At 45.1% G+C, this 26,335-nt stretch overlaps 1 protein-coding gene across 1 annotated transcript in view; it reads right to left on the bottom strand.

Moving 5' to 3' along the window:
• Positions 1–26,335, bottom strand: part of LOC146822247 (ribonuclease inhibitor-like) — a 125,808-nt gene that overhangs the window by 76,124 nt on the left and 23,349 nt on the right. The window contains exons 3-6 of the mRNA XM_085613378.1: positions 24,131–24,301; positions 21,820–21,990; positions 15,316–15,486; positions 2,887–3,057 (exon numbers count right to left, since the gene is read on the bottom strand). Coding sequence (XP_085469504.1) covers positions 2,887–3,057; positions 15,316–15,486; positions 21,820–21,990; positions 24,131–24,301 — 684 coding nt within the window. The remainder of the gene's footprint in view (positions 1–2,886; positions 3,058–15,315; positions 15,487–21,819; positions 21,991–24,130; positions 24,302–26,335) is intronic.

Here is a 26,335-nt window from a genome sequence, read left to right on the forward strand (position 1 = left end):
ACTTTCCCTGCAGGACACACCGGCACACACAGATTGTATCAGAGCACATTATAGGAAGGCTTTACAAATAGTGTTACAACACATCACAGTTGTCGTTTTTAGAAGAGCATAGGACACAGATCATCCTAGAACATATCACGCAAACACTGACAATGTAGACTCAGACACAAGTCGGATTAACACAATTCATACATTGGTTTATTATTTATAAAACAAACAAGTGTGTGAATTCTACCGAAAGTGCAAAAAAGCATAACACAATAGCTTATGCCTTAGAAAATGAACAAGTGTGTGAAGTTACTGAATGTCAATTCCTCATGGAGTTCTCAGAGAAAGAACATTAGGTGATGCAGAAGTCTTAAAAGACTTACTCAAAATGTCAAGAGACCGGTTTTCTAAAAACGTATAGACGGAGCGACTTCCAACACATAGGGGTAGAAAAAGCCCTGGTTTGAGCCTAATTTATGAAAAATAACTCAAAAACAAAAGCTGAGTGAAAGAATGGGTGCAGAAGACTAATGCATTGTTAGATCTGTCAGTCTCAGGACAGTCTTCCCCCAAGTATTTTGCCCCACTCCTTCATTTTTGCTAATCTCGTTTCTGATGGCCTTAGAATCTTGTGCACTTTACCACTGCTAACCAGTGCTCTAAAATGCATATACTCATGTTCTAAAACATGGTAACATTGGCTTACACCTATTTGGCACATTTAATTCCCTAGAACATACGTACCATTTGTGTGCAGGGCCTGTGTCTTAAGCTACTAGTGGGCCTGCAGCACTCATTGTGCCACCCACTTAAGTAGCCCTTTAAACATGTCACAGGCCTGCCATTGTAGCCTGTGTGTGCAGTTTTAAACTGCCATTTCAACCAGGCAAAATAACCTTTTCCCAGGCCTAAACCACATCTAAGTCATCTCTAAGGCACACCCTAAATAGCCCAGAGGGCAGGGTGCAGTGTATTAAAAAAGATGGAAATGTACTTTTAAATTTTACATGTCCAAGTAGAGAAAAACTCTTAAATTTGGTTTTCACTACTGCAAGTCCTACCTCTCCCATAGGATAATTTTGAGTTACCTTATTACATTTAATAAGTACTAACTTTCAATTGGGAGCAAGTGGGAATGTCAAGTTTGGTGTCTAAAGATTTGTAACTAAAACTCTCTTTAATGGCATTTTAGCAAGTTGCCATTTTCTTGTCCTAACCAATTGGTGCCTGAAACTGGTATTCTGGGTAACATGGCTAGGTGTAGCTGGCAGTTGGTCTTTGTGGATTGCTCCCAGACAGTGAGACAAAGAAGAAATAGGTGTTAGCAATGCGAAGCTTCAATGAACCTGACTTTTTGTGCCACAGCAACTGCCAGCAATAGCCGACAACATCTCTGGCTTGATGGGAAAGGAGCTATCAGATACCACAAAATGCACATCGCAAAGCCCCTGCCTGAGCGCATTCACAAAGGGTTTGACTCAAGTCTTTTGTGCCCCCAGACAATCTGGGGCCAGGGCAGCGAGGCAGGCAATTTCAGACTACTCTGGGGGTGGAAATCTCCAGAACCTTCTTCTACTTCAAAGCTGGCAAAAGCTATAAATATAGGACCCTCAGACCCAACTCTTCAGTACACCTCTGGACCCGTGGATACTACGAAAGAAGACCTGCTGTGATGCTCTGCTGCTAGAAGGACTGCTAATCTTCTGCCCTGCTACTTGGCTTCCTTGCTGCCATGCTTGCTGAGAAGGAAGGCTGGACCAGTATCATTCATCCCAGGCTGAGGTGATTCCAAGGGTCAGCTGACTGACCTCCTGTTCTCAGCTTCAGGAACATAACAAGCTCCTGAGCCTCCCTGCATCTGCCAAGCTGTGAGAGCCTGCAACTGCACCTGCCTGAGTCCCACTGGCCTCATCTGGAGTGAGTTATTAATCCCCAAGAGCTGCTCCTCAAGTGCTGGTCTCTTGGTGTGGCATCAGTTGAACTCTCTCCTCAAGAAAAGGTGAAATCCTGAAGTTTTGGGCTGACTGCAAACGGGACTGTTCACTCCATGATCTTGCTGCCCAAGCCAACTGCCAACACAAGGCTTCGATGAACCTGACTCTTCGTGCCACACCGACCGCCAGCAATAGCCGGCAACACAAGATGTACACTTCGTGCTACAGCATTGGCAGCCCACGGTGACCGTCAATGCGAATCTCCAGCAATTACCAGCCGTGATGCCTGACAGGAACTTTGTGCTACATCAACAATTGTCTGCGACGTCTGGCTAGCTCTTCTCACTAAGGCGACACCACCCGCGAAGCTCTCCCTGCACCCCGTGCCCCCCTCCACTGCGCACAGAACTCTTTGTGCCAGACTGTAGAAAGTAATTCAGCTGGACTAACTTGGACCCTGTATTCATCCCGCACTAAATCACGCTCCATGGCCAGATAACCTTGAATGGTGCTTTGTGCTTTTTAGCGCTATACTTAACTGAACTCTTTAAAATTGCATATCACTAGTTCTACTGAATAAACTGCTGTCGTTTTGGTCTTCATTTTCTAAATTGTTGTAGGATTTTCCTAATGTTGTGTTTTCACTTTATTACTGTTTGAAGTGCTGAATAAATACTTTACACATGGTCTCTAAGTTAAGACTGCTTTTGGGCCAAGCTACGAGAGGGTTGAGCACAGGTTCATTTGGGGTCTGCTTGAGTTTCAACCTGACAAGAATTGTGTTTGCTGCTTGAGTAGGGTTTCACTCCCTCAACCAGTAACCCAAATTCCTATATGCATGGTAATAATAAGCTAAATAATGCTGAGGATTGTGCAGCTAACACTGACGCAATCGACGAGATGGGAGTACCTGAGTGAAAAGAAAAGTTAGTTACAAAAATAAGGGATACATAATCTTGCTTACTCCAAAGTCTGTATTCTGCTGTGTGGGTCTTTCAGTCCTTGACACAGCTGTATTACACCAGCATCACCCAATTCATTTCCACCCAGGTCCAGCTCTGTGAGCCTCGGGTTTGCACTTAAAACAGAGGCAAGATCTGCACAGCATAAATTTGTGAGAGAACAGTATGCGATCCTGTGAGGAAAAAAAACAAAATATATTACATTTTTCTGATCTAGCCCATAAGCTACCATTATTCTTCAAGCTCAGTGGCAATGTGCAGTGCTCCAAATTGCAAGCCTTTTTTCTGAGAAAGGTTGTAATGGATCCATGTAAATCATCTTGGGAGTGGGACAGAGCTCCTGTATAAGTGATAACTTGTATCTAAGGCCAAGGCCCAATATGATTAATAGAAAATCGCAAAAAGACATGGGTCAGAGTAGCCGAGACTCTCCTACTGTACACCAGTAAAAGTCACGGCTAAACAGGAGAATCACAGACATGCATGACACTGGCTAACCTCAGAGATGGCTGGCTCCTTCTGAATCTACCTGTGCTTTTTTTTCCAGAATTCCCATGCGCAGACCAGTCTTGATCTCTATTTTGCTTCATGACAGTGAATTAATATGGAGAAGGCGAGCAGCACACTATATAGCTGATTCATTTTCGGAAGCAGGATGGGGGACCTATTTAATGAGTCCCAGGGAAAACGGGTAACAGGGATTACATTGTAATAATGAGAGCTTTTTACCACAGATATCCTGGGGCTCCACCCTACTACTGTGTCCAAAACTGAGCACCACGTACACCTCTGTAGCACTAGACAATGGAGAAGCAGGACCAAGGCTGGTTCCTCTCTGAGGTGGCATGGCAGGCAAAAAAGCCATGGACTGAAATGGGGTTGACTAATTACCGGTGGGGAGATTAACTCAAGCAATCAACCCATCACTTTTTTGTATTCCTCAGTACTGTTGCACCCTCAGCACACTGTTTTGGGACTTGTCAGCAGACCGTGAAGTGCATTTGTGGCTCCAGTGGTGTTCCTGCTTTGTCTCCTGCTCGAGGCCAGGCTAATGCCCCATCCTGTGAAGTTGTTCTCCTTATGTCTAGGGCTTTCCAGCTTCAAACTGTGCCCCTTGCAGTTTCTGCAGGTGTGCCTGACATGCATCAGTACTGTCATTCACCTGCCCCTCCTCACTTAACAATGACACAGGGTTTACACTCAGCTTGTGAGGCACACAAATTCTGCAGTTCCACTTGGTTATTTGAGTCTCTGCTGCACCGGCAGAGGGGGCGAGGCTGTGCCGCTTGGCATATGCCTAGCTCAAAGGCTGTTAAATACTATTAAAGGGATATTCATTGCTGTATACATATTATACAGTGCTGTCTGTTAGTATTTAGTAATGGCTACCCTTACTAACAACTATTATTTCTTCCCCAAAAATAATAATATGGACAAATCACTTCTAAGTTAACAGAGCAAGAGCCATCCTAGACACATTGTGAAAAGGTAAGTAACCAATCTTTCAATCTTTTTTCTTCAAAGTTCTTTTTTTAATAAGCATTTTTAGAGAAAAGAAGACATACAGTTTAGTACATTACATCTTTCCCATTAGTCATATTGAAGCCGTTGTGAAATTACAGTCCCATTTAGGACTGGGAAGTAATCCTACATATATCCAAACATTCTCAGTGCTCAACTTTCTAGTAACAAAAACTAAGTAACTGAGGGACCCAAGACAGCCCCCCTCCCATCTCCCACCCTAACCCGATTTCCTCCCATCAACAGTGACTAGGTGGTGTAAAAAAGGAAAACAAAAGGAAGGAAGAAGAAGGGGGAAGAAGGGTAAAGGCAGGAACAGCGGGTAAGAATAGTTCTCTTCGTTACCTAGATAGGGAAAGGATTCCCCGGAGGACCCTCCAGCATATGGTGTGCATGTGCGGATGGTGGGGACGTGCATGAGTGGGTGTGTTTGTTTATCTTCGGGGGGCTCCCCTGTGTACCCATCCGGACTCAAAACTGGAAGAGGTTCGAGTGCTCTAACAGTGGGGAGACATGTTGTCAATGGTATGCCCCTGGATAAATATGATACCAAAGGGCCCCAGCTTCTCTCAAAGTTTTTTGAATTATCTCAAAAAATGTCTGCCATTCTTTCCATTATAAGCGCTTTCCACAATCGTGCCTGCCATTGAGTCATGGCTGGGGCGTCTTTTTCCTTCCAAGCAGCTGCTATTGCTAATTTGGCTGCTATAGACACATCCTTATCACCGCCCGGTCACCCTTTGTCTGGTTTTCTAAAGTCTCGTCTCTCATTCCTAAAAATGCAAACTCCAACGTGGGAGGGATTGGGTAGCTCAGAAATTCTCTGATTTGGGCCAGGATCTCTGACCAGAAGGGTCGGATTGTGGGGCAGTCTCACCAAATATGCCTTAAATCTCCTAGTGGGCAGCAGCCTCTCCAACATAAATAAGAAGACTCAGGGAATATTTTCTTTAGTCTTATCAGTTGGAGATACCAATCGTAAAGTATCTTATAATGCGCTCCCTTCATTCCTATAGAATGATTTTTTTTTTTTGCTATATCTCTCCAAAGTGTCTTCCACTGATACTTGGACAACTCGCTCCCACTCATTGTTTCTCAAACGGTGATATGTCTTGGTCGTGGAAAGTGTAGTGTGGAAAGTAGGAGTGCATATATGAAGGAGATATCTCCCTTCGTAGAGCCAGCCCTCTTAACAAAATTCTCTATCGGGGTAAGCTCCCTGGTGGCTGCCTCCATCACCTCTGGTTGCAGAACCCAATGTTTAAGTTGAAGATAATGAAAATGTTTGAATACTGGGAGATTAAAATCGCGTTGGCAATTCTCAAATGCTAACATGTCATAGTTGTGAAATAGGACAGACAGTTTTAGGCAAACGCCTTTTCACCATTCTTCAAACAGGCCTAGGTTGAGTAGCGGTGGAAATTCCTGGTTAAAGTGAATCTGTGGATGCGAGGAGGGGAAAGACGTCCACTCCGTTGGGCCCACTACCGCATCCCACACTCTGAGGGTTGCCTGAGTGGGTGTGCTAAGGTATGCATTGCGAGGGCGGTCCTTCCTAGGCTCCCAGAGCAAATCCCAAAAAGTACGTCCTACTATGGCTCTATCCATATGCAGCCAGTGTTTGTCTGATTCTCTTAGTGATCATTCTGTTATCACCAGTAGCTATGCTGCTTTATAATAGAACTCAAAGTCCGGTAAAGCGACCCCTCCTGCGCTTCAGGGTCATCTGAGTTGAGCGAAAGATAGTATAGCCCTCCCATTCTGCCATATATAGCGTGTGATTAGTGGGCGTAATTTAAGGAGAAAATCGCTTTCCAGACTTATGGAGGGAGCTTGGAAGAGGTATAAAATTTTTGGAATCACTGTCATCTTGATCGCATGGATGCGATCCAACCATAAAAAATATAGAGGTTTCCATCGTCTATGTTCTTGCTACACTTGGTGTAGCATGGCTGGATAGTTGGCCCTGAAGAGGCCTTCCAGTCTTGTCATTATTTTTGTTACTTAGATAGGTTATGTTGTCTTTGGCCCATTGGAATGGGAAATCAGTAACTAGGGATTCCACATCTTTGTCTGAGAGTGTTGGATTCAGCAGAGAGGATTTAGACGCATTAATACAGAAACCCACTACTTCCTCAAAGGCCTGTAATTTCTTCTGAAGGGTCGTCAACTAGGCTCGGGGCGAGGACGATGTAAGCAAGACGTCTCACACAAACAGCGAGATCTTGTGCTCTATCGATCCAAATTGGATCCCACATATCTCTTTTGTGGCTCTGGGGTTTCTATGCTGAGGGCGAAGAGTAACAGGGATAAAGGGACATCCCAGCCTCGTCCCTCTGCTGAGGGGAAATATAATGGATCGCATCCCGTTGAGCACAACTCTTGACGTGGGATGATCATAGTTTGCAATCACCATTTTAATGACTGCTTCACCAAATCTGAATCTCCTCAGGGCCTGGAAGAGGAAGAACCATTCCACCCTATTGAACGCTTCTCTGCATCCTGGCTCAGCAAGACAGCTGGAATCCGGAACTTTGATGTTTTTTCTACCAAGTGAATTACCCTACGAACGCTGTTGTGAGTTAGCCTGCCTTTGATCAACCCAGATTGATCTGGGTGGATCAGTTCTGGCATTATGTCTTCTAGTCTTGTTGCTATTATCTTTGAATACAACTTTGCGTCTATATTTAGAAGCGCGATTGGTCTATAGAAGGAGCAAAGTTGTGGGATCTTCCTGACTTTTGGTATGACAATGACCAAGGTTTCGCTCATAGAGGGCGTTACCACTGCTCTTGTGGCGATGCGATTGAAGAGGAGGATGAGCAGAGGTTTGATTTCTGCTGCATATGTTTTATAAAAATGGGCCATTAGGCCATCTGGTTCTGGGGACTTGTAAGGTTTCAGCGTCGTTATCGCTGTCTGCACCTCCTCTTCAGTTAAAAGAGCACTCAATGCTTTGTCGTTTTGGGTGGGGGACACCTGTGGGAGAGTCACTGAGTCAAGGTAAGCGTTTTGGACTGCTTGTTTCTGTGGGTGACACCCGATACAACTCCGCGTAGAATTGCATGTAAAAATGCTCTTTGGATTGGTTGGAGTTATGCAGGGTACCCCCTTCGTCGCTAATCCCTATGTATTTTCTTTCTCGTTTCACGCGAGCTGCATCGCTATGCGTGACCCTATTTTGTTACCGTGTTCATATGAGAGATGTTGCAAACGGAGGAGTGTAAGTTCCGCACTGTTAGTGTATATGGTAGTAAGTTTCCCTTTTAGTGCTGTCAATTTACGGTGTGTGTCCCATTTTGGTGTCTGTTTATGTATCTGTTCCATTCCCCTCAAGCCTGATTCTAGTACTGTCCTCTCCTATGCTCTTTGTTTGTTTAACCTAGAATGAAGTTCCAGGCCTTTGCCACTTAGTACTGTTTAAAGGAGTTCCAGTTATTTAATGGGGAAGTGTCTTGTGGTAGGTTCAATTGAAAGTATTTGTTAATTGCCCCTCATAGCTTATTTCTGAGTAACCTATGGCGTGTAAGAGATGTGGGGAAAAACCACTGCGGCAATCTGGAGGGAGAGGTTCCCCAATCGAGGCACATCGAGATGTACTTGTAGTCTGAAATCGTTATGGAGTGAATCTTGGCCCCTTGTAGATTGCCCAGGAGTTCCTGAGTGACAAAGATGTAATCTAAGCGCGAGTAGGTACGGTGCATGTAGTAGTAGAAGGATTAATCTTTAGTGGTAGGGTGTAGCATTCTCCAGGCGTCTCTCAGCTCCATATCCTGTATCGTCTTTTTACGATTCCTGGGGAAGCAACCCGTATTGGCTCAGTGTGAGTGTGTGCGGTCTAGATCCGAATGCCATGTTAAATTAAAATCTCCCATCAGAACTATCAGGCCCTCGGCGAATCCGCTGACTAAGTTCAAAAGGGTATCTATAAAGGCTGGTTGACTATTGTTTGGCACGCACTCCGCTATGAATGTACAGAGTTTCCTCTTTAGCATGCTCTTCACTATGACCACTCTCCCATCCTTGTCGGTTTTGACCCCCTCTGGCTGGAATTTAGTAGTGGTGTGGAACAGTAGTGCCACGCCCTTTTGTTTTGTGCAATAATAATAATAATCCACATTTGTAAGGCGCGAACAATCACCCGTAAGGGTCTCTTGGCGCTGGGGGCCATCGGGAAGATTAAGCAAGCTATTGCCCAGAGTCACATGGTGCTGAGCTAATCTGCCACCGGTGCCGGGGATCGAACCCCAGATTCCGGCGTCAGTCGCCCTGGCCTCGGCGCCACACCTCTTCCTGTGTGTGTGTGCTGAGGATTGATATATCAAGGAATAGCTTCTGTGCTTCAGCCTCTGGTTGTACTTCCGCTGAAGGTGTGTCTCTTTTAGCATCACTACCTCAAATTGCTGATCAGAGACGTTTTTCCATACTTTTTGCCGCTTAAGTGGCAAGTTTAAACCTCTCAAATTCCATGATGTTATGGAGACCATATCTAATTATACATTGGAGCCACAGGGGCCCCTCTTCGCCCTGCAGAGCATTTCCCTGTTGTGAGCATGTGGGTTATTCCTACCGGCAGACCCTCACGGCCAGCCTCCCCTTCGGTACCTCGAAGTGTGTTCTTCAACTCCTGCCTTCTTCTCTAGCAAGTGGAAAATGAGCTTTTCCCTCCTTCCTCAGACAAAAAAAGAAAAACCCCAATTAACATGAACTGAAAGAAAGTTCCCCACTGGTGGTGTGGGATCCTAAGTCCCACTTCATTGTGAGTTAAGTACTTAGCAAACATTGCGATGGGCAATTCGACCAGTTCCCGCCGTCACAGCTGTGTGTCCTCTCTGACCCTTTAAGGCAATGTTTTTAAGTTCGGAAAGCCTTCACTAAATGAACTCTTTCTGGGAGGTTTGGACCTCTATCATGTCCTCATCTGGGTTGTGAGAGGGTCTTGTAACATCTTCCTTTCCCCGTATATCCCCCTCTTGACTCAAACCTGGATTGGCCTCATCAGCACCTACAGTGTCCCTTACTTTGCTTTAGTTCTTCCTTGTCTCTACTAGTTCTTCAGATGTCGGTCCCACCGTTGGGTTTGCCATTGATTCTCTCTTCTTTTGTCCACGCTGGTCCCTGGCGCTTGGTTGCTGGTGGCTGCTGGGTCTGTTGGTGGCAGTCCCAAGAGCTCCATCACTTCCTTCAAGTCTGTGACATATCGTGCTTTATTACTGAACTCAAAGGTGAAGTAGAAAGGGTATGACCATCTGTACCTGATGTTGTCTGACTTCAACTTCTTGGTCACAGGCCTGAATTGCTGGCGCCGCAGAAGAGTGACCTGAGCTAGGTCCTGATAGAGGGAGCAAGTGAAGCCCTGAAAGGTTACCTTGTCTTTTTTCCGAGCAGCCTGCAGAATTGCTTCTTTGACTTTGAAGGAGTGAAGCTTGACCAGTACATCCCTCGTGCGTCTGCGGTCCCCTGGTACTTCCCGGCCTACTCTGTGTACTCTTTTGATTTTTAGGTCTCGCTTAGCCCAGCGCATGCGCTGGCTCGGAGAGACATTTTGTATGTGAGTTTTCAAAGTGCTGCTGGTTGGCCTAGTGCTTGCGTTCACGCGATCGTGAACGCGCGCAGCCGGCCGCCAGCAGCACTTTGAAAACTCGTGCGTCATCGCGATCACTTTCGCTTGCAGAGCGATCGCGATGACGCACGCTTTCAATGCTTGTTTCACTTGCGCGTGTGTCTCCCTCTGTTTGGCGACTAACGTAGTCTTTGAGAGTTATTAAGCACTCTTTATTTTCCCCATTCACTATGCAAAATTTGCATTATTTAACCTGGTAAAAAAATTACTTTCATCATTACACGCTTATTTTTTCAACCGTTTTTCAGCAATTTAAATAGCTCGAACCTTGCCTGGGTACAAAAGAGTGCAGACTGCATTACATGTTTATTTTATAGCGTCTCACCCACCCATAGAGAGCTCATTTACCCAGGCAGCGGCTGATCCTCGCGAGCTTCTGGACTGTCCGCACCGGTCCGGTGTGTGTGGCACTGACGGGCGGTGCCAGTATTGGAATGGATCGCGGACCTCGTTTTCTGGGCACCACAGGAACCCAACAACGTGCCATGCAGTCTATTTCAAGCAAAGAGGTGTCAGCACGTGATGTGAGGGCGGGCCCAAGCAAACATTACTGTGTATCCATGACAACCACAGCCCCCGTTTCAACATTGAGCCCGGCTCACGCTCTGGCTACAGAAGCACTCACAGCCGAGCTATTCAGTGTTGGGCGCTAAAGCTGCACTCTCAGACACTACAATTAAGGGCACTAATGTGTGGCATTTAATGCCAGTACAGTGATGCAGGAGAAGGCATTACAATGCGTTAGCCAAACCCACGATGCATGGCACTTGTTTATTATCTCTTCCTCCGCATCGCTGGCTCGCTCTGCCTCTGTCTTGTTTGTAATGTGCGTGTGGCACATTCTCTTGTGTGACAACTTTTAGCTGACTCTGCCAGTGTTCTGCAAAAGGTGCTTGTTGGTGTCAAAAAGCAATCTTTGGAAAAAAAACGAATTCTGCATTAGGATCTTAGAAGATACTGGTATTTTAAACATGACGGGTGTCTGATCAGGAAAGTGCACGTTATAGGGCCACGATCTTGTGTGTGTACATTTCTCTGATTTTTCATGAACAAACCATAATGGCAATTTGCTTGCCTTTCTTTTCGCTCGTGCCTGCTATGCAGTTTTCATTGTTTTAAGGAAACTGATCTTTCCACAGCTTGAGATCACGGTGTAAAAGCAACCAGAGACCATCCCTTCTGTGAAAGGCTGTATGCACACTGTTTGCTCCAAAAGACAGTGTGTTAGAGAGCTTTGTTTTTTTAAAGTTTTGTATTCATGTAATCGCATAGCAAGGTGCATTTCAATTTTCTAATCATTTTAAAGACTATACATTAGTTATTTATGGTTGTTGTCTTCCGTGCATGCCCATGAATGCTTAAAATAACAGCTTGCAGTGCATGTGTGCGCGCGCAAGCTGTGGCCGGCGATAGCATTTTCCCCCCAGTTTGCTAGAACGCGCAGCAAGCACACCCGCTTGCGCGCGCATCCCTTGTTATATATATTTGCTACACAGCCCTGTTAGACTTTTCCCTGGTAAGCTTCTTGCGTTCATGCCCGTTGATAATTACAATTAACTACATAGGTTTCTTTTGTAATTAATGGAACGCTGCACCATTTCAAGATTTCAAGATTTCTTTACTTATGCTATAATCGCGGTACCCGCGCTTTACTTTTAATGTTAAAAGTAAAGCGCCGGTGCCGCGATTATAGTAAAAGTTACAGTCACGGGTCTCATGGCCTTAATTAAATCAAAACAGAAGCCTCCTGAAAGTTAAGATGCCACATTTCCGTTTCCAATTTCACATTCAGGTTTTTAGTTCAGTGTACCTTTTAAATGCCAGGCTAGGAGGCTTTCTGAAAATATTGCGTTGCAGCACAGAAAAATATTCTTAAGTCAGTAAACAGACAATGCACTTCATCTCTGCAGCAGTTCATGCCAATTTACATCATTTTGTTATTAAAAGTAGTAATTGTGTGTGAAACATGAATCATTTAAACATTAGTGCAAAATATTACTGAAGCATCTCAGTTAAAAAATTGACAGTTAATATAAATCCCTAATGGGTTACTATAGACAATTTTTAGCCTGTGCCTCTGAGCACTATTCATCTAGTCAGCTGTTTTAGCAAACTTCCAACACATCAAAATAACATTTATGAAACCCAGACTGGATTGTCACGAGCTGCACGGGATGAGTGATTTCATCAGTCTTTGTTAAACGCACAAAACAACGGCTGTAATGTACAGATGTGCCGCCTTACAGTCACAGGACTCATGGCCGTAATAAACCAAGTGGGGAACCTTCTGAAAGTAAAAAATGCAACATTTCAGTCTCCAAGTTCACATTCAGGTTTTTACTTTAGTGTACCTTTCAAATGCCATCCTAGGAGTCTTTCCGAAAATGTTGCGAGGCAGCACAGGAAAATATTCTTATGTCAGTGTCAGATGGCATCCACTCCAATAGCCGGGTGATCCTTCTCCCACTGCTCGGCATGTGCCTTCGCAGTGCCCAACTCCAAAAACACTGTTAAGCCTTGAAGGGGTACACACACACAACCCCACAACTACACACAACCACAACAACACACAACCACACACACCACCACAACAACACACAACCACAAACACGCACAGAACCACACACACACGCAGAACCACACACACAACCACAAACACACACACAGACAACCACACACAACCACACACAACCACAAACAACCACACACACACACAACCACAACACACAACCACAACACACAACCACAACCACACACACAGAACCACACACAACCACAAACACACACACAACCAATCACAACCACACACAACCACACACACACACAACCACACACACAACCACAAAAACACACAACCACACAAACACAAAAACACACACACAACCACAACTACACACACAACCACACAACCACACACAACCACAACCACACAACACACAACCACACACACAGAACCACGCACACAACCACACACACAAAACCACACACAATCACAAAACCACACACACACCACACACACAACCACACACACACAACCACAACTACACACACAACCACAGCATAAATACGCTGTCACCAAACACGATGAACACCTCGGCAAAGTTTGGGAAGTCCCCCCAACTTTGAAACCACTTGCTGTTGCAGAGTGTGTGCTGAACACATGGCAATACTTTGATACAGCGGACTGTTGCAAGGAATGCTTTGAGCCTCGGAGGCTGACAGACCTCAGTCTGTGCATTAGTTCACCCCGTCTTGGCACTGCATAAAAACAGGGTGCCCACTGTCCAGCATGAAGTGAGACATTATGATCGGGGCTGGAGATGCAGTTTAGCAATCTGCTTAGAACATTGTGTTTCATTTAGGCATTAAACATAAAGGAGCACTGGCAACGCTGATAAAATGGATTTCATTTTGAGTAGTGACTAAAACTTTTAAAAAGCCTGCAGTACTTAAACAAGCATTTGCAATGCAATAGGTCTCGCATTTGCAAAAGTTTTAGCTATTGTCATTGTTCATGACAATGCCTTTTTTTAAATCTATTTTATCAAACAAAAACACATAAATAAATGAAATTATCATTTACAATGCCAATAGCTAGTGTTGCATTATTATTAGCAGTGCCAACTGCTCACACTTTTATAATGCGAGACCTATTGCATTGCAAATGCTTGTTATCTTTGTGTGACCTGGCCCTAATACCTCTGCAAACAGTCCAGTAACAAAAGCCTCTAGATCTGGCCCCTCCGCTCCCTCCTCCAGGTCCCGGATCCGTATGTTTTCCCATTAGGATCTATTTTCCAGGTCTTCACCTTTCAGGAGTGCTACCTGCAGCTATGATCGGAGCTCTTGAAGCGTGTTCCTGGTTTCTGAGGAGGCTTCTTTGTCTAGTTCTTGCGTCTTGGTTTCCATATTGAGGACTCTAGTGCCCACAGAGTCTACATCTCGTTGGGAGGATTCCTTACGGTCGGAGAGACCTGCTTTCAATTGATCCAGGGAAGCTGCCATGTCCAGCTTCAATTCCGTTTGCAATTCTTTTTTGAAGTCTTGAAGGGAGGCCAGCAAGTCTTCCTTTGTGAGCGCCATTTCTCCTTCTGTGTCTTGTCGTGCACTTGTGTCTTTTTTCTCTGCTGGCACCAAGTAGCTGGACACTCTATTGGTAGCCTTTTTTAGGGGCATAGAGGCGGTATCCCTCTCCTCTGTGGTTTATTTCTCTCGTGAGGTTACCGCCCTCACTTTGCTCGTCATTCTTGTATGGTAGCAGATAGTTCCCTCACTTAGAGCATGTGTCGGTCTTGTTTTGTTGTGGGGGTTGGTGCCTGCTGGCTTCTTGCTATTATGCAAGGACCTGTCTTGCCTTTCTCATTGTAATCTATTTAGCTGCTTCTTGTCTTCCCTCTTCGTGGTGAGCGGCCTTTCAGCTTAAGGACCTCTCTCAGGCTCTTCCGTTTCCTAAGCCATGCTCTCAGTTATGTGGGCTTCTTATTTCAGAATAGGTTGCATCTGCCTCCGTAAGTCTTATCCTCCCCACGTGGATCCAGAGCTCTCTGCAATTCCTTCCCGAAGTTACTGTGTTTGTGTCCCTTTGGCCACCATTTTAAAATCAGGCGTGCCTAGTGATAATATAAAATATAACAAGACCTGTTCATCAAAGGCACCTCGTTTTGAGGATAATTATATAAGTGGAGGAAAGGCAGTCTGGCATCACAGGAAGATCACGCAATCATACTATCATTTTATGCCAAACAAACATAATGGCGGAAGTCAAATTATCACCTACCAGGTGCATCTGGGAATAGGCAAGTGTAGTGCACTCTCAACCGACGCAATTGGAACAGGTCTGCACCATTACCAAGTTGCCAGGGTACGTGGTGTGACCTATTAGCCTAAAGCACAGTGCGAAAAGACAGAACGCGGAAACTACAGCATGCCTTACAGCAGATGGTTACAGAAGCACTGAGATGCACACTTGATGGTAGTACATATAATAAACAATTTTGTATTCCAATTGTGGCAACAATACAGTGTCCACTAACATGATCCGTTACTAGTTCTGGGCTTACCTAGAAAGGAACTGAAATGGCAATGGAGCAGGTGAAGTCAGAGATCATTCCATGAAACTGACAAGGCATATGACAGGGAAGCAAAATAAGTGAAAGGCGAGTAAAGCGGGTGAGGGAGCCAGTGTAGCAGTGACAGTGGATACACACCGCTGACAACAGGTAGCGACATATGACTGAAGATTACTGAGAGCATAAAATGTTGCTCAGTAAGAACAGCTGCTACTCACCACAACTTCTGTACTTGGCAGCCTGGGTGTCTCAATCCTTCACACAGCTGCCTCACTCCAGAATCTCCCAGCTCATTGTTACTCAGCACAAGCACAGTGAGAGAGGGAACAGTACGGAGAGCAGAGGAAAGATCTGCACAGCCCAAACTTGTCAACAAGCAATGTCTCATCCTGCAGAAACAACACACATGAAGGGTACAGTCAAACGGTGTGGACAATGTTACTTCGGTCTCTGCTAAGAATACAGGTAGATAATCAATACCAAGGTCGAAGTAAATTGAATTCTGCCGATTCCTTCCTTCACTACAAAAGGACAAAAATACATCCCCACTTTCCAAAACTCATCTGTTGCGAGAAGAGTGGATTAAATGTTGAACACTTCTCCAACAATGCAGGGCTTAATGTTCAAAATGATAAGTGTATCTAGCCATCAAAATGTGGGTACAGCTTTATATTAAAACACCCAAAACATCAACCATCATCCAACATCATCCATGCCAAGCCTAAATCCTGGATGTCGGATACTTTTCTGCAGCTTAGTCCTTCAAAACTGGAATTCATTATCTTTTCCCAGATACACAGAGACTAAACAAAATGTGACCCTAACCTGATTGCTGAGCTCTAGGCTTGTGCTCCCTCACTAGCTTCATCAGTAACTGTATCATGATTGAACACTTACCCCACATAGTCGCTCATTCCACATGAACAGAACCTACAAGTCAGCAAATTTCCATTGGAACTCCATTAAAAAAACCTTCTTCGTTAACTTCAGTCTTCCTCCAGAAAATTAAACCCATCTCAGCTGTTATCAGTGAACTCCACTGGCTCGGCATCAAAACGAAAATCACCCTTGAATGCCTCACTTAAAAAAGACACCCATCTAAATCACCCTCATTACCTAACCAGCCTTTGGAACTTCTCTGGAGGCCAAAGAGAGCACAGAAACTCTTGCTCAAGTGAGACACAAAATGTCAAGTCCTCTCAAGCACTCTCCTCCCCAAGGTCCGCCACGTCTGTCTGGAACGTTATCTCTGTGGCACGAAACACAACATCCACCCTCCTGTTTCCCAGGAAACCCATTTCTTCCACTGATAACAGAGCAATTGGGCCTTTCTTGAAACCTAGAAGTCATTCTGCAATGCGTCTACTATTATTCTTGAATATGCTTTTGTTTCTGATGAATGTATTACTCCAGTTCATTGTAAAGCGCAGTAACATTCTGTTGTGGAGCAACAGTGGATAACACCATTAAAACAATACATTACTACATAATTTCAAAAAATGCATACTGAAAATAGGAAAACTAATTTACCTGGAAAGGTATACAAATACACACAGGATGTTCAAACTCACATACTAATCAGTCTTTTCTGGCACATGCAGAAAGATAAACAAATACAGTATGCTCTCCAGCATCAAATTAGTCTGGGAGTCTGTTTCTCATTTTATTAGCCCTCACTGTTCCGGAGATGGGTCAAAAATGTGTAAGATGCACTGCACTATAAACTAGAAAAAAATAGGAATCCCACCAGGGATCTCTTGAAAGTGCTGGGCTCTTGGGTTTGGTCTGCACAGACCTTTATTTCCATGAAAATGGATATAAAATTGATTCACAACATAAAAGTGAGAAATGATCAGTTCACCAGATACACACAAATGTATCCAATAAAAGCTGAAAAATAAAGAAGCCACTATGGCTAATGTTATGTGAAAGATTTGCATTCTATCTTAAAAGTAGGACATGTGTTCTTAAGTCTTATGTCCTGATAGTGAAACACTCCTAAAGTAGTTTTTCACTACTATAAGGCCTACCTCTCCCATAAACTTACATTGGGTTACCTTAGTACATTTAATATGTGCTAACTTTAAAAGCAGGTAGAAATGTACTGTTTAGACTCAAATGAATTTTAATTTAAAAACCTCTTTAATGGTAAAGCTCGGATTTTAAGTCACAATTCTGAAATCGCCAGTTTTAAAAAGTTTGCATTTTCCAGTGGGAATCATTGTGTCTTCTGCTACTGTCCTTAGTTACATGACTGTGTATGGCTCTGCTGTTGGGTCTGGTCTATTCCCCCTAGACAGGGAGACAAAGCAGGACTAAGCTGAACTCTACCTTTTCCTGAACTTTTCTCAATGAAGCTCCGCTGAGACCGGGCCCCATCCACTTTGTGGATCTGGACCGCCCTCCTTTGGGGTCGGCCTTACCTTTTGAGTTTGTCTTGGTCTCATGCGACAAGATTCTTGTAGTTGGTTACTTGATCCTTTAGGTACTAGGTTTGACTAGAAACTTAAAAAATGTATAACTCCGGTTCTACTAATTGTATTTAATTAGGTTTAGTGAAGATTTATTTATTAAAATGTATCCTATATTTCAAAATTGTTTTGGGATTTTTCTTTTGTGTGCTGCATAAAGATTCGTCATAATACCTCTAAGTTAAGACGGGCTGGTTTTGTGCCAAACTACCAGACTTGTGTGGTTCATCCAGATAAGGACTGTTTATTTATTTTTGGAGTATAGCACTGGCTAGACTAAAGGGTGTCAGAACACTTTACATATTTTGAGAGGAAGTTTACAAGAAGTACATGAAAGTCAATAGGGTTAAAAACAGTCATACAGATAAACAAGTAACAAAGTCCACCGTAAGAATACAGTAGTATATAGCAATCAAACACTTGGGTAAAGGTAGAGGGGCTAGGGGACAGGTTAGAGACGGAATAGTCAGTTAGATTAGAAGGTCTCTCTGACGGAAAAAAACAATTCAAAGAGGGCTGGGTCTTTGGGAGACATAAATCAACTAGTGATGGTCGTTGAAGTAGTTGTTGATTAGTAGAGATTTTAGGTCCTGTTTGAAGCTCTAAAAGGAGGGGTTGTGGCGTATGTTCTCCGAATGTCACAGTTACACGTGTGAGATATATCTCTCCCATGGAATACACCTGCAGCCTATCAGTGACAGCCAGGCATTTCAAGGGAAGAATGAAGCTCTTTTGAGCAGGATTCCCAATGAAATAAGTATTGAGATGTTGCTACATTTAAATAAAATAAATGCCCCTGGAGATTGTTAAGTGGCAATTGGAAGGCAGCGATTTAAAACGGTGCTTAGTCAGTACTTTCTAAATGTACTGAACACCTTACTGATTGGACCAGGCCAGAATAGCATAGCTAAACAAACACTGCAGTCACTGAATGTAAAAGGGCTCTGCTGGAGAACTGTGAACCTCCATCGTGGATTGGGAAGGTGTTAAATAATAATTTGTGAATAACGAACGCGCTGTACCATCTAATGCAAACATAATGTAAAAGGTGTGTTAGAATAAGGCTGCCAACCAGAGCCGCTGTCGTTGGAAGCTGAAGAAACAAGGCTCCAGAAAGGACCAGCTCGCCATGGCCTTGTCAGGACCCTAAGTGTGTCAGCTTTTAAAGTTTGAACCAGGCTGACTCAGCTCCTCAAAGTGACCAACCATGTGAATGTCCTTTCAGTTCCACCCAGAAGGGCCCACGTGATGCACTGTGGCTGCAAACACCACATGTCCCTCAGCATTGGTGTTACCACAGGCTGTTCATGTTGGGGTTCCCTCAAACATGGCGACACAACAAAGCGCACTGATCAGCTCTGATGCCATCAGTGGACTGGGCACTGGGCGATCGCAGTGTGAACATGAAAAATACCAGTTTGCCCCTTTGCATCTGCTTGCAAGTGGAGCCATCCCTGGTACTGGTTTATTGGCACTGCCCCCGTGGTGAGGATGAAACCGTGCATGCACCCACCTGCAAGAGGATTGACTGCAGTAATGTGTCTGAGTGAGCGCTGCGCTCATGTACAAAGGAGTTCCCTACTCTGCCGAAGCACTGCAGTTTTATGTACAAGTCACATGTGGTCTATTCTTGCGTACCTTTGTTAGAGGCTTGCCCTCTCTGCTTTAGAATGAATCTCACCGTCAGCTGTACTTACTAACCTGCATTTTGGGGAGCAAGAATTGGCTGGAGCACACTGGAGAGGGAAGGGTTGCATTTGCATGGTTTACTTCCCTGTTATCAGGGTATAAAATGCATTCCACCAATGACACTGGGTCAACTTCCTTGGGGAAGGGAAAAGACCTATTTCAGACTTCATCCACAGTCTCCTTTCAAATGTGTGAAATGACATCTCTAAAGCAACGTCCTGACTGTGCAATTACTTTGTGTTAGCTATTCTGCGATGATATGATGTTTGGCACAAATCAACAATGTATTGTGCATTTATTCTTGTTAGACCTGGCACCATTGGCGTAGGTCTCCCTTCTATTTTTTGTCACTTTTTGTCTCCTTTGTGGTTGCTGCCATTCAGTAACACAGCGCGAATGCTCCTTAATATAAATTAACTGTATGAACTAGTATAGTCTTAGTAGTGCCAAGGAACATGTTAGGAAAGTCGAATTTGGTATGCTTGAGCTTCAAATATTAAAGTGTATCTGGTAGTGGTGATTGTCTTTATATACTGAGTGTGCAACTACCGCTTTTGGAAAGCAGGTATCTTTTTGTCTAAACCTTCCTGGGTGTTTTCTTGGTATGTGTATTGGCCATCTGGTTTAGAGGGCCAGGGCAGGCTGAGGCCGACTTGGGTCAAATGGAGGAATCTGCGGTTGAAGTATGGGGAGGGGGTGACCCCTTTGATCTGAGCAGGGCTGTGCCTGGCGAGGTGAATGATGGCTCCACCTCCCACTGGGCGTCTGATGGTGAATCCATGAAAGGGAGGATGCCGCCTCGTAAATAAAGTGACCCAAGTCAACACCAAACTGGTTCTGGCCGGGTCGAGTGATTTGTGACTTTCTCAAGAACAAAGACTTTTGGTGTATAAAGATCTGAGCTGAAACCCCATTGTGGTGTGTAACTTTGGGATGCAAAGACGAACCTCTGTCCGTGTAACAAGAGGGTAAGGACTTTGAAACTTTCATCCATATACTGAAGCAACTACCCAAGGGCCTGATTTGAGCTTGCCTCCTGCCGAAGTCTCAGGGACATTAGACTTTATTCGTCAGCAGCCCAATTCCTCTTGAAGGGAATCCTACTTTCAGGTGAGGCCTCTGTCGAGAAATCCAGGGTCTCTAGTTCTACTGTGGGGAACGCCGCATTTGACTTGCTACGGAAACTATTGCCATCGCCATTGTGGGCCGCTGCAGCTGAGAAGCTGTGCCGCTGAGTGCCCGCATTTGACTTGCTACGGAAACTATTGCTATCGCCATTGTGGGCCGCTGCAGCTGAGGAGCTGTGCGGCTGAGTGCCTGCATTTGACTTGCTACGGAAACTACTGCTATCGCCATTGTGGGCCGCTGCAGCTGAGGAGCTGTGCCGCTGAGTGCCCGCATTTGACTTGCACCGAAAACCATTGCTATCGCCATTGTGGGCCGCTACAACAGAGGAGCTGTGCCGCTGAGTGCCCGCCTTTGCCTTGCTACGGAATCCACTGTTGTCGCCGTTGTGGGCCGCTGCAGCTGAGGAGCTGTGTTGCTCAGTGCCTGCATCTGCCTTGTTACGAAAACCATTGCTATCGCCATTGTGGGCGGCTGCAGCTGAGGAGCTGTGGCGCTGAGTGCCTGCGTTGGCCTTGCTACGAAAACCATTGCTATCGCAAGTGTGGGCCGCTGCTGCTGAAGAGCTGTGCCACGAGTGCCCGCATTGGTCCTATCACGAGGATACTACGAGAATCAGTGCTATCGCTATTGTGGGCCGCTGCAGCCGTGGGGCTGTGCGGCTGTAGGCCCGCACTGGCTTTGCTGCGAGAGTCATCACCACCGCTATTTTGGGCCTCCGCTGCTGAGGAGCTGTGCCGCTGAGTGCCCAACCTTGTTTTGCTACAGAAACCATCGCTATCGCGGGCCGCTGCAGCTGAAGAGCTGTGCCCACGCTAGCCCCTACGTCACAAACCTTGCCATCTTCTGCGTGTGCCGCCGGGCGCCGCCTTCCAAACCCATCCTAGGATTAGCGTGTGTGCACGCCGTGGACTGCTGCAGCCGAGGACCTGTGGCCGCTGTGAGTCTGCCTGACATCCCGCACCCTCCCCGTGAAGCTGTGCGCTGTGCTCCCTTTATATCCCAGGTACAATGTGCATCACCGGGCCGCCTAGGCCCCGATCTCGAACTAAGCTCGTTCCACCCGCACGCACGAGTGCTTCCATCACCCCTGAATGAATCTGTAATTATGTGCATTGTGGTTCTTTGAGCATTTCTCCATTTCGTGCTTGACTTATATAAAGATAACTATTTTTCTATACTTTCTTGTGGTGTCTGTTTTGTAGCGTCTTTCCAGCGTTATTGTGTATGGTCATAAAATACTTCACACACTGCCTCTGAGATAGGCCTGTCTGCTCGTGCTACATTACCACTGGGTTGAGCAGGGGTTATCAAAGGGTGTAGCCCCCTTACTCTGACTTAGGGTCACTATTTGACACCGGCGCCAGCTGCTGCCAACTGGAGGCCCCCATTTCTAACAATTCTGGATACATAAGTTGCAGAGTTACAGTAACTCACCATAGTGACTGCAGTCTGCAGCCAGGGTGCTTGAGTCCTTCACACAACAGGCGCACCCCAGAATCCCCCACATCGTTTCCTCCCATGTTCAGCTCGGTCAGGAAGGAGCTCACAGTGAGGACAGAGGCGAGGTCTGCACAGCTAGAGTCTGTGAAGCAGCAGCTCTTGATCCTGTAACAAACAAACACCAATTAAAGGGAGGATGGGGTAAGAGCATCACTGGTTTATGCTTTAATGCAGGGGTCAGGGCTTATTTCCACATGGTTTAATACCTGAAGGAAACTATGAGAAAAGATGAGAAAAAGATTCCGTGCTGCTGCACCCTAGGGTGCCCTGTTCCAAGATGGACACTGTCCCAAGATGGGACAGCTGACATCTGCCTCCTCGAGGGTTTGTGCCGCAGGAAAGGCTTGCACCTCATGCTGAGACCTCTGAAAGGGAAAAGAGCCACTGGAAGACATGGCAGCTAGAGTTGCTCACCCAGGCCTCCCTCTATGGAGTACAAACGTCTCACGATCCAAGGATGCAGCAACCTGAGACTTTTAATCTCTTGGTAAACCACGGAGGCAGCGCCTCAAGGGTGACTTCTTGTGAGAAGGGTACTTAGAGGTGACATGGCTGGCTCTGCCGAGGACAGCAGAATGCTAGTGAGCCTCTGGTGTTACTTTCCTGGCTTTGGTCTTCTTCAGGGGCAGCCAATAAAAGAGACAATGAGGATTTAAGCCTTAGGACTGTGTTCATTTCTCTTTTAAGGGCCAAGCAAAGGCTTAAAATATCCAAAAATACACTTGCAGTGAGCACTCTGAAAGGGCAGCTGGTGGGAGGGAAAAGTCACTTGCATGGTGCTGAACGTGCACCCCTGACCCGCCTATCCTCAAGTGCAATGATGTCTGGATCCATGGTGTTGATATTTGTTGTCATTGGTGAAAATGGATCGTGTGTGTGGCATGACATGTGCCTGTCTAATGGATGGTGGTCTTTTTGGACCGGGAAGGGGTGCCCAAAGCTGAACCCTCACAGAGGTGAAAGGCTATTGCCTTTACCAGTAGTGAACTAGCACAAGTGTAGTGGTGGTAACATACCATGTAGTGATCAGAAGTGAACAGGACTTTTAACCTGTCACTGGAGTGAGGCCTACACGCTCACTCATGTAAAGGTCTACAGCTGTGTGCTTAACTCGCTCCTCGCTTACATCAGGTCAGTATGTAGTGTGTGATCTATGCATGTGCTGAGTGTATGTGTGCCTGTGAATGGTACAATACATGGAACTCTGGGTTTCATTTAGAGAGACCCTCGTCTGACTGGAGGAACATGAGGAGGTAGAGGAATCCAGCCAGACATATTTCTGTATTGCTGCATTCCTGTGAGCTGGGTGGGACACACACTGCAGGAAGAAGAGCCAGGCTGTCCAGCACAATTCAAAGGGTGCTGTTTATTCTGAGAGAGGTCACTGGAAATGGGCCTGGCCACATTGCAGAAAAGAGATGGGGCTGCTTAAGTAGGGCTGAGGCCATGGGGTAACCTTTTGATACACATATCACTGTGGCTGACATCTAGGTGTGAACCTCTAGTCACTACCATAGCCTGTGCAGTGAGACTATCCGATTTGGAGTCGCTCCTGCGGTGACAGACTGCTTTCCAGAGGCAAGGAACAGCAGAGGAGAAGGTATTTCAAAAGGAAGCAGACCACCAACACAAACTTCAAAGACGCACAACCTAAATCAAATTTGATGTCAGAAAAAGGTCCTTTATGGTAGTGACTAGAAGTATACATATGAGGAAATGTGTGCCCCTTGTTCTGGGGGACATACCAGAGCAAATCATGAATAAGCTCGGGTTACTCCGGCCAGTAATAACACACTAACTTTGATTTTAAGAAACTAAAAGTGGTGTAAAGAAGGAGGAATCCTACACATAGAATTTGCTTAGCACAGGAAAATGTGAAAAAGGATTTAACAAATATAATTAGTTCTTTGTAAATGCAAAATATAATTCAGACCCAATACAAACTCTTAAGTCTTTGTCATCTGATTAGGTATTCCTGAAAACCAAGCTTCTCTATTTTCAAACATAAGGGTTTTCTGGGCCTTAGTATAATTTGTAAAGGTTTTCTCATGCAGAATATTTTATGAAGTTATTAAAAAATCCCAAATATGTTTTATATTTTGGGAACACTTATGCCTTTTATGAACTGCATGATACAGATGTCCTGTACAGAGGTGTGACTGTGCAGTCAGGGTCAGGATTCTTGCGCGCATGCAGTGAGCGGACGAAGAACCAAAACTGTCTACACCGCCTGTTTTCCCCTTACTTCAGTTTTTCGATTTTGCAGTCTGGGTGTTTCAAGCCCTGGCACAAGTGCTGCACTCCAGAATCTCCAAGGTTATTGACCCTCAGGTCCAGGTCTGTGAGAGATGGACTCATTTGGAGAGCAGCAGATAGGGATTCACAGCAGACATCTGTGAGGTGGCAGCCGTCCATCCTGCAAGAGAGAGCATGAGATAAAGAGTGAATGACAGAGAAAGTCAGAGTGTAAGAGGAAGATGAGAGACAAGTTACTGAAGACGAGAGCGAGGGAACAGAAGGAACAAAACAAAAACAGAAAGAAAGACGGAAGTGTGAGGAGTCAAGTGAACTGACAGCAAAAGAGGTAAAAAAGGATACAAAGAAATGAGAAGGAGAAACAGCGAAATAGAATAAAGAGGCAAATGAGGTAAATACAAGGGAAGAAAAACAATGAGGAAGAATGACAGGGAAAAATAATGAAAGTCATATGGAGGAAGAGATAGAAAAAGTGAAAGAAGGGCTAGGGAGAGGGAGGGTGAGGAAGAGAGAGAACCAAAGAGGGAGAGAGAGAGAACCAAAGAGAGAGAAGAAATCAGATAAAGCAGAAGGACCAACGAGGTGAAAGTGTGCATCCTGCAGGAGAGTGCAGAATTGTAAAATGTTACACGCACTCATTCACCCTTTGGAGGTGGGCGGGATGACTAAAGCAGCTTAGAGAGGGAAACTGATTAAAGACCTGTGACAAGACAGTCGTCCATAATGCAAAAGAAAGAGGCACATAAAAGAGCACAGAGATTCACAGCAGTATGGGGGAGCAGTGTGCCCTTCTTGTATGGCTGGGGCAAGAGGCAGATGAAAGCCACCAACTGCAACCATCTATCCTCATTGGCACCTCTGTCGATGGTCCACGTCTCCTTCAAAAGGTCACATACAAATTGCAGGGTAGTATACACAGATACAACAGAAAACAGCTACAACAGAAAACAGAAATTTCTAGAAAGGATTCACATGATCCTAACTTTCATCACTCTAGGAGGCCGGTGTTAGAATGGGATTAAGAGAAAGAGTGACGTTCCGAGCCAGTGTCCTTCAAATGCATCTGAACATGGAGATTCACTGCACATTGTACTATGCACACAGCAATGTAGACATCTCACGTCTCAGGTGCCAAACACAACCACCATCTCGCTGTGAGTGCTTCCAGTTAGTGCATTAATAAACACAGACAAAGGCGGTTGCTACAGGGTGCACACATAGGCGTGGTGTGATTTGGTTTACCCCGCTGGCCCACCATAGAAAAGTCCTCCTCACCATGACCCTATTTACATTGGTAGAAGATAGCCAACTCCATCCATATGCCATTTAAGCATCTATTGACCACAAACCCCATCTGAGACCACACCACCTTCAATTTACACCACCTTCAATAGACACCACCTTCTCCTTCAGACCACAGATCATTCCGGGGCATAATTCCTCCTACATACCACACAGCTTCCTAAAGATGGGGGTTCCTTGAACCCACCCATTCTCCTGCACACATCATTTTATAGAATAATCTTCCTCTCACAGCGAAAATCTCATACCACAGAACAAATGTATGTCTACACAGAGTACGCACTGTACTTTCCAACAGCCAACCTTCCATCCACAAGGTATATTTAAACCACCAGTCCAAACCATTGCAGATTAAACATCTTTTTCTTACCACAGTAAGAGCTTTATTCAACCTATGGCTGCCTCTTTATTTAACCCATGGCTGCCTCTTTATTCAACCCATGGCTGCCTCTTTATTGAACCCATGGCTGCCTCATTATAAGTATTCCTCGTTCCCTATAAAGAACAGGATTCTTCCCACCACACCTACAGACCACACCTCCACCGAAGGACAGTACATTCTCTCGTAGACGACATTTCTTCCCACAGACCATTTGTACAAGTCATTATATAGGCCACATGCCTTATATACTAAGACACTTTGACTCAAGCACATTGTTTGCCATACACCCCATGTCCTTCCAAAGACCATATCCTTTACGAGAGACCTCACTACTTTTTCGACAGCACACCTTTTTCATTAGACAACACCTACTCTGAAAGGACAAACATTTTTCTGTATATCACATCTATGTCCATAGATGACACTTACCCAAAACATACCCTATTGAAAGCATCTCCACCAATAGACCGGTCCTTCTTGGATAATATCTCTTCCCGTAGGCACCACATT

This window comes from Triturus cristatus, chromosome 6 (assembly GCF_964204655.1).
Source record: "Triturus cristatus chromosome 6, aTriCri1.1, whole genome shotgun sequence".
NCBI classification, from domain to species: Eukaryota; Metazoa; Chordata; class Amphibia; order Caudata; family Salamandridae; genus Triturus; species Triturus cristatus.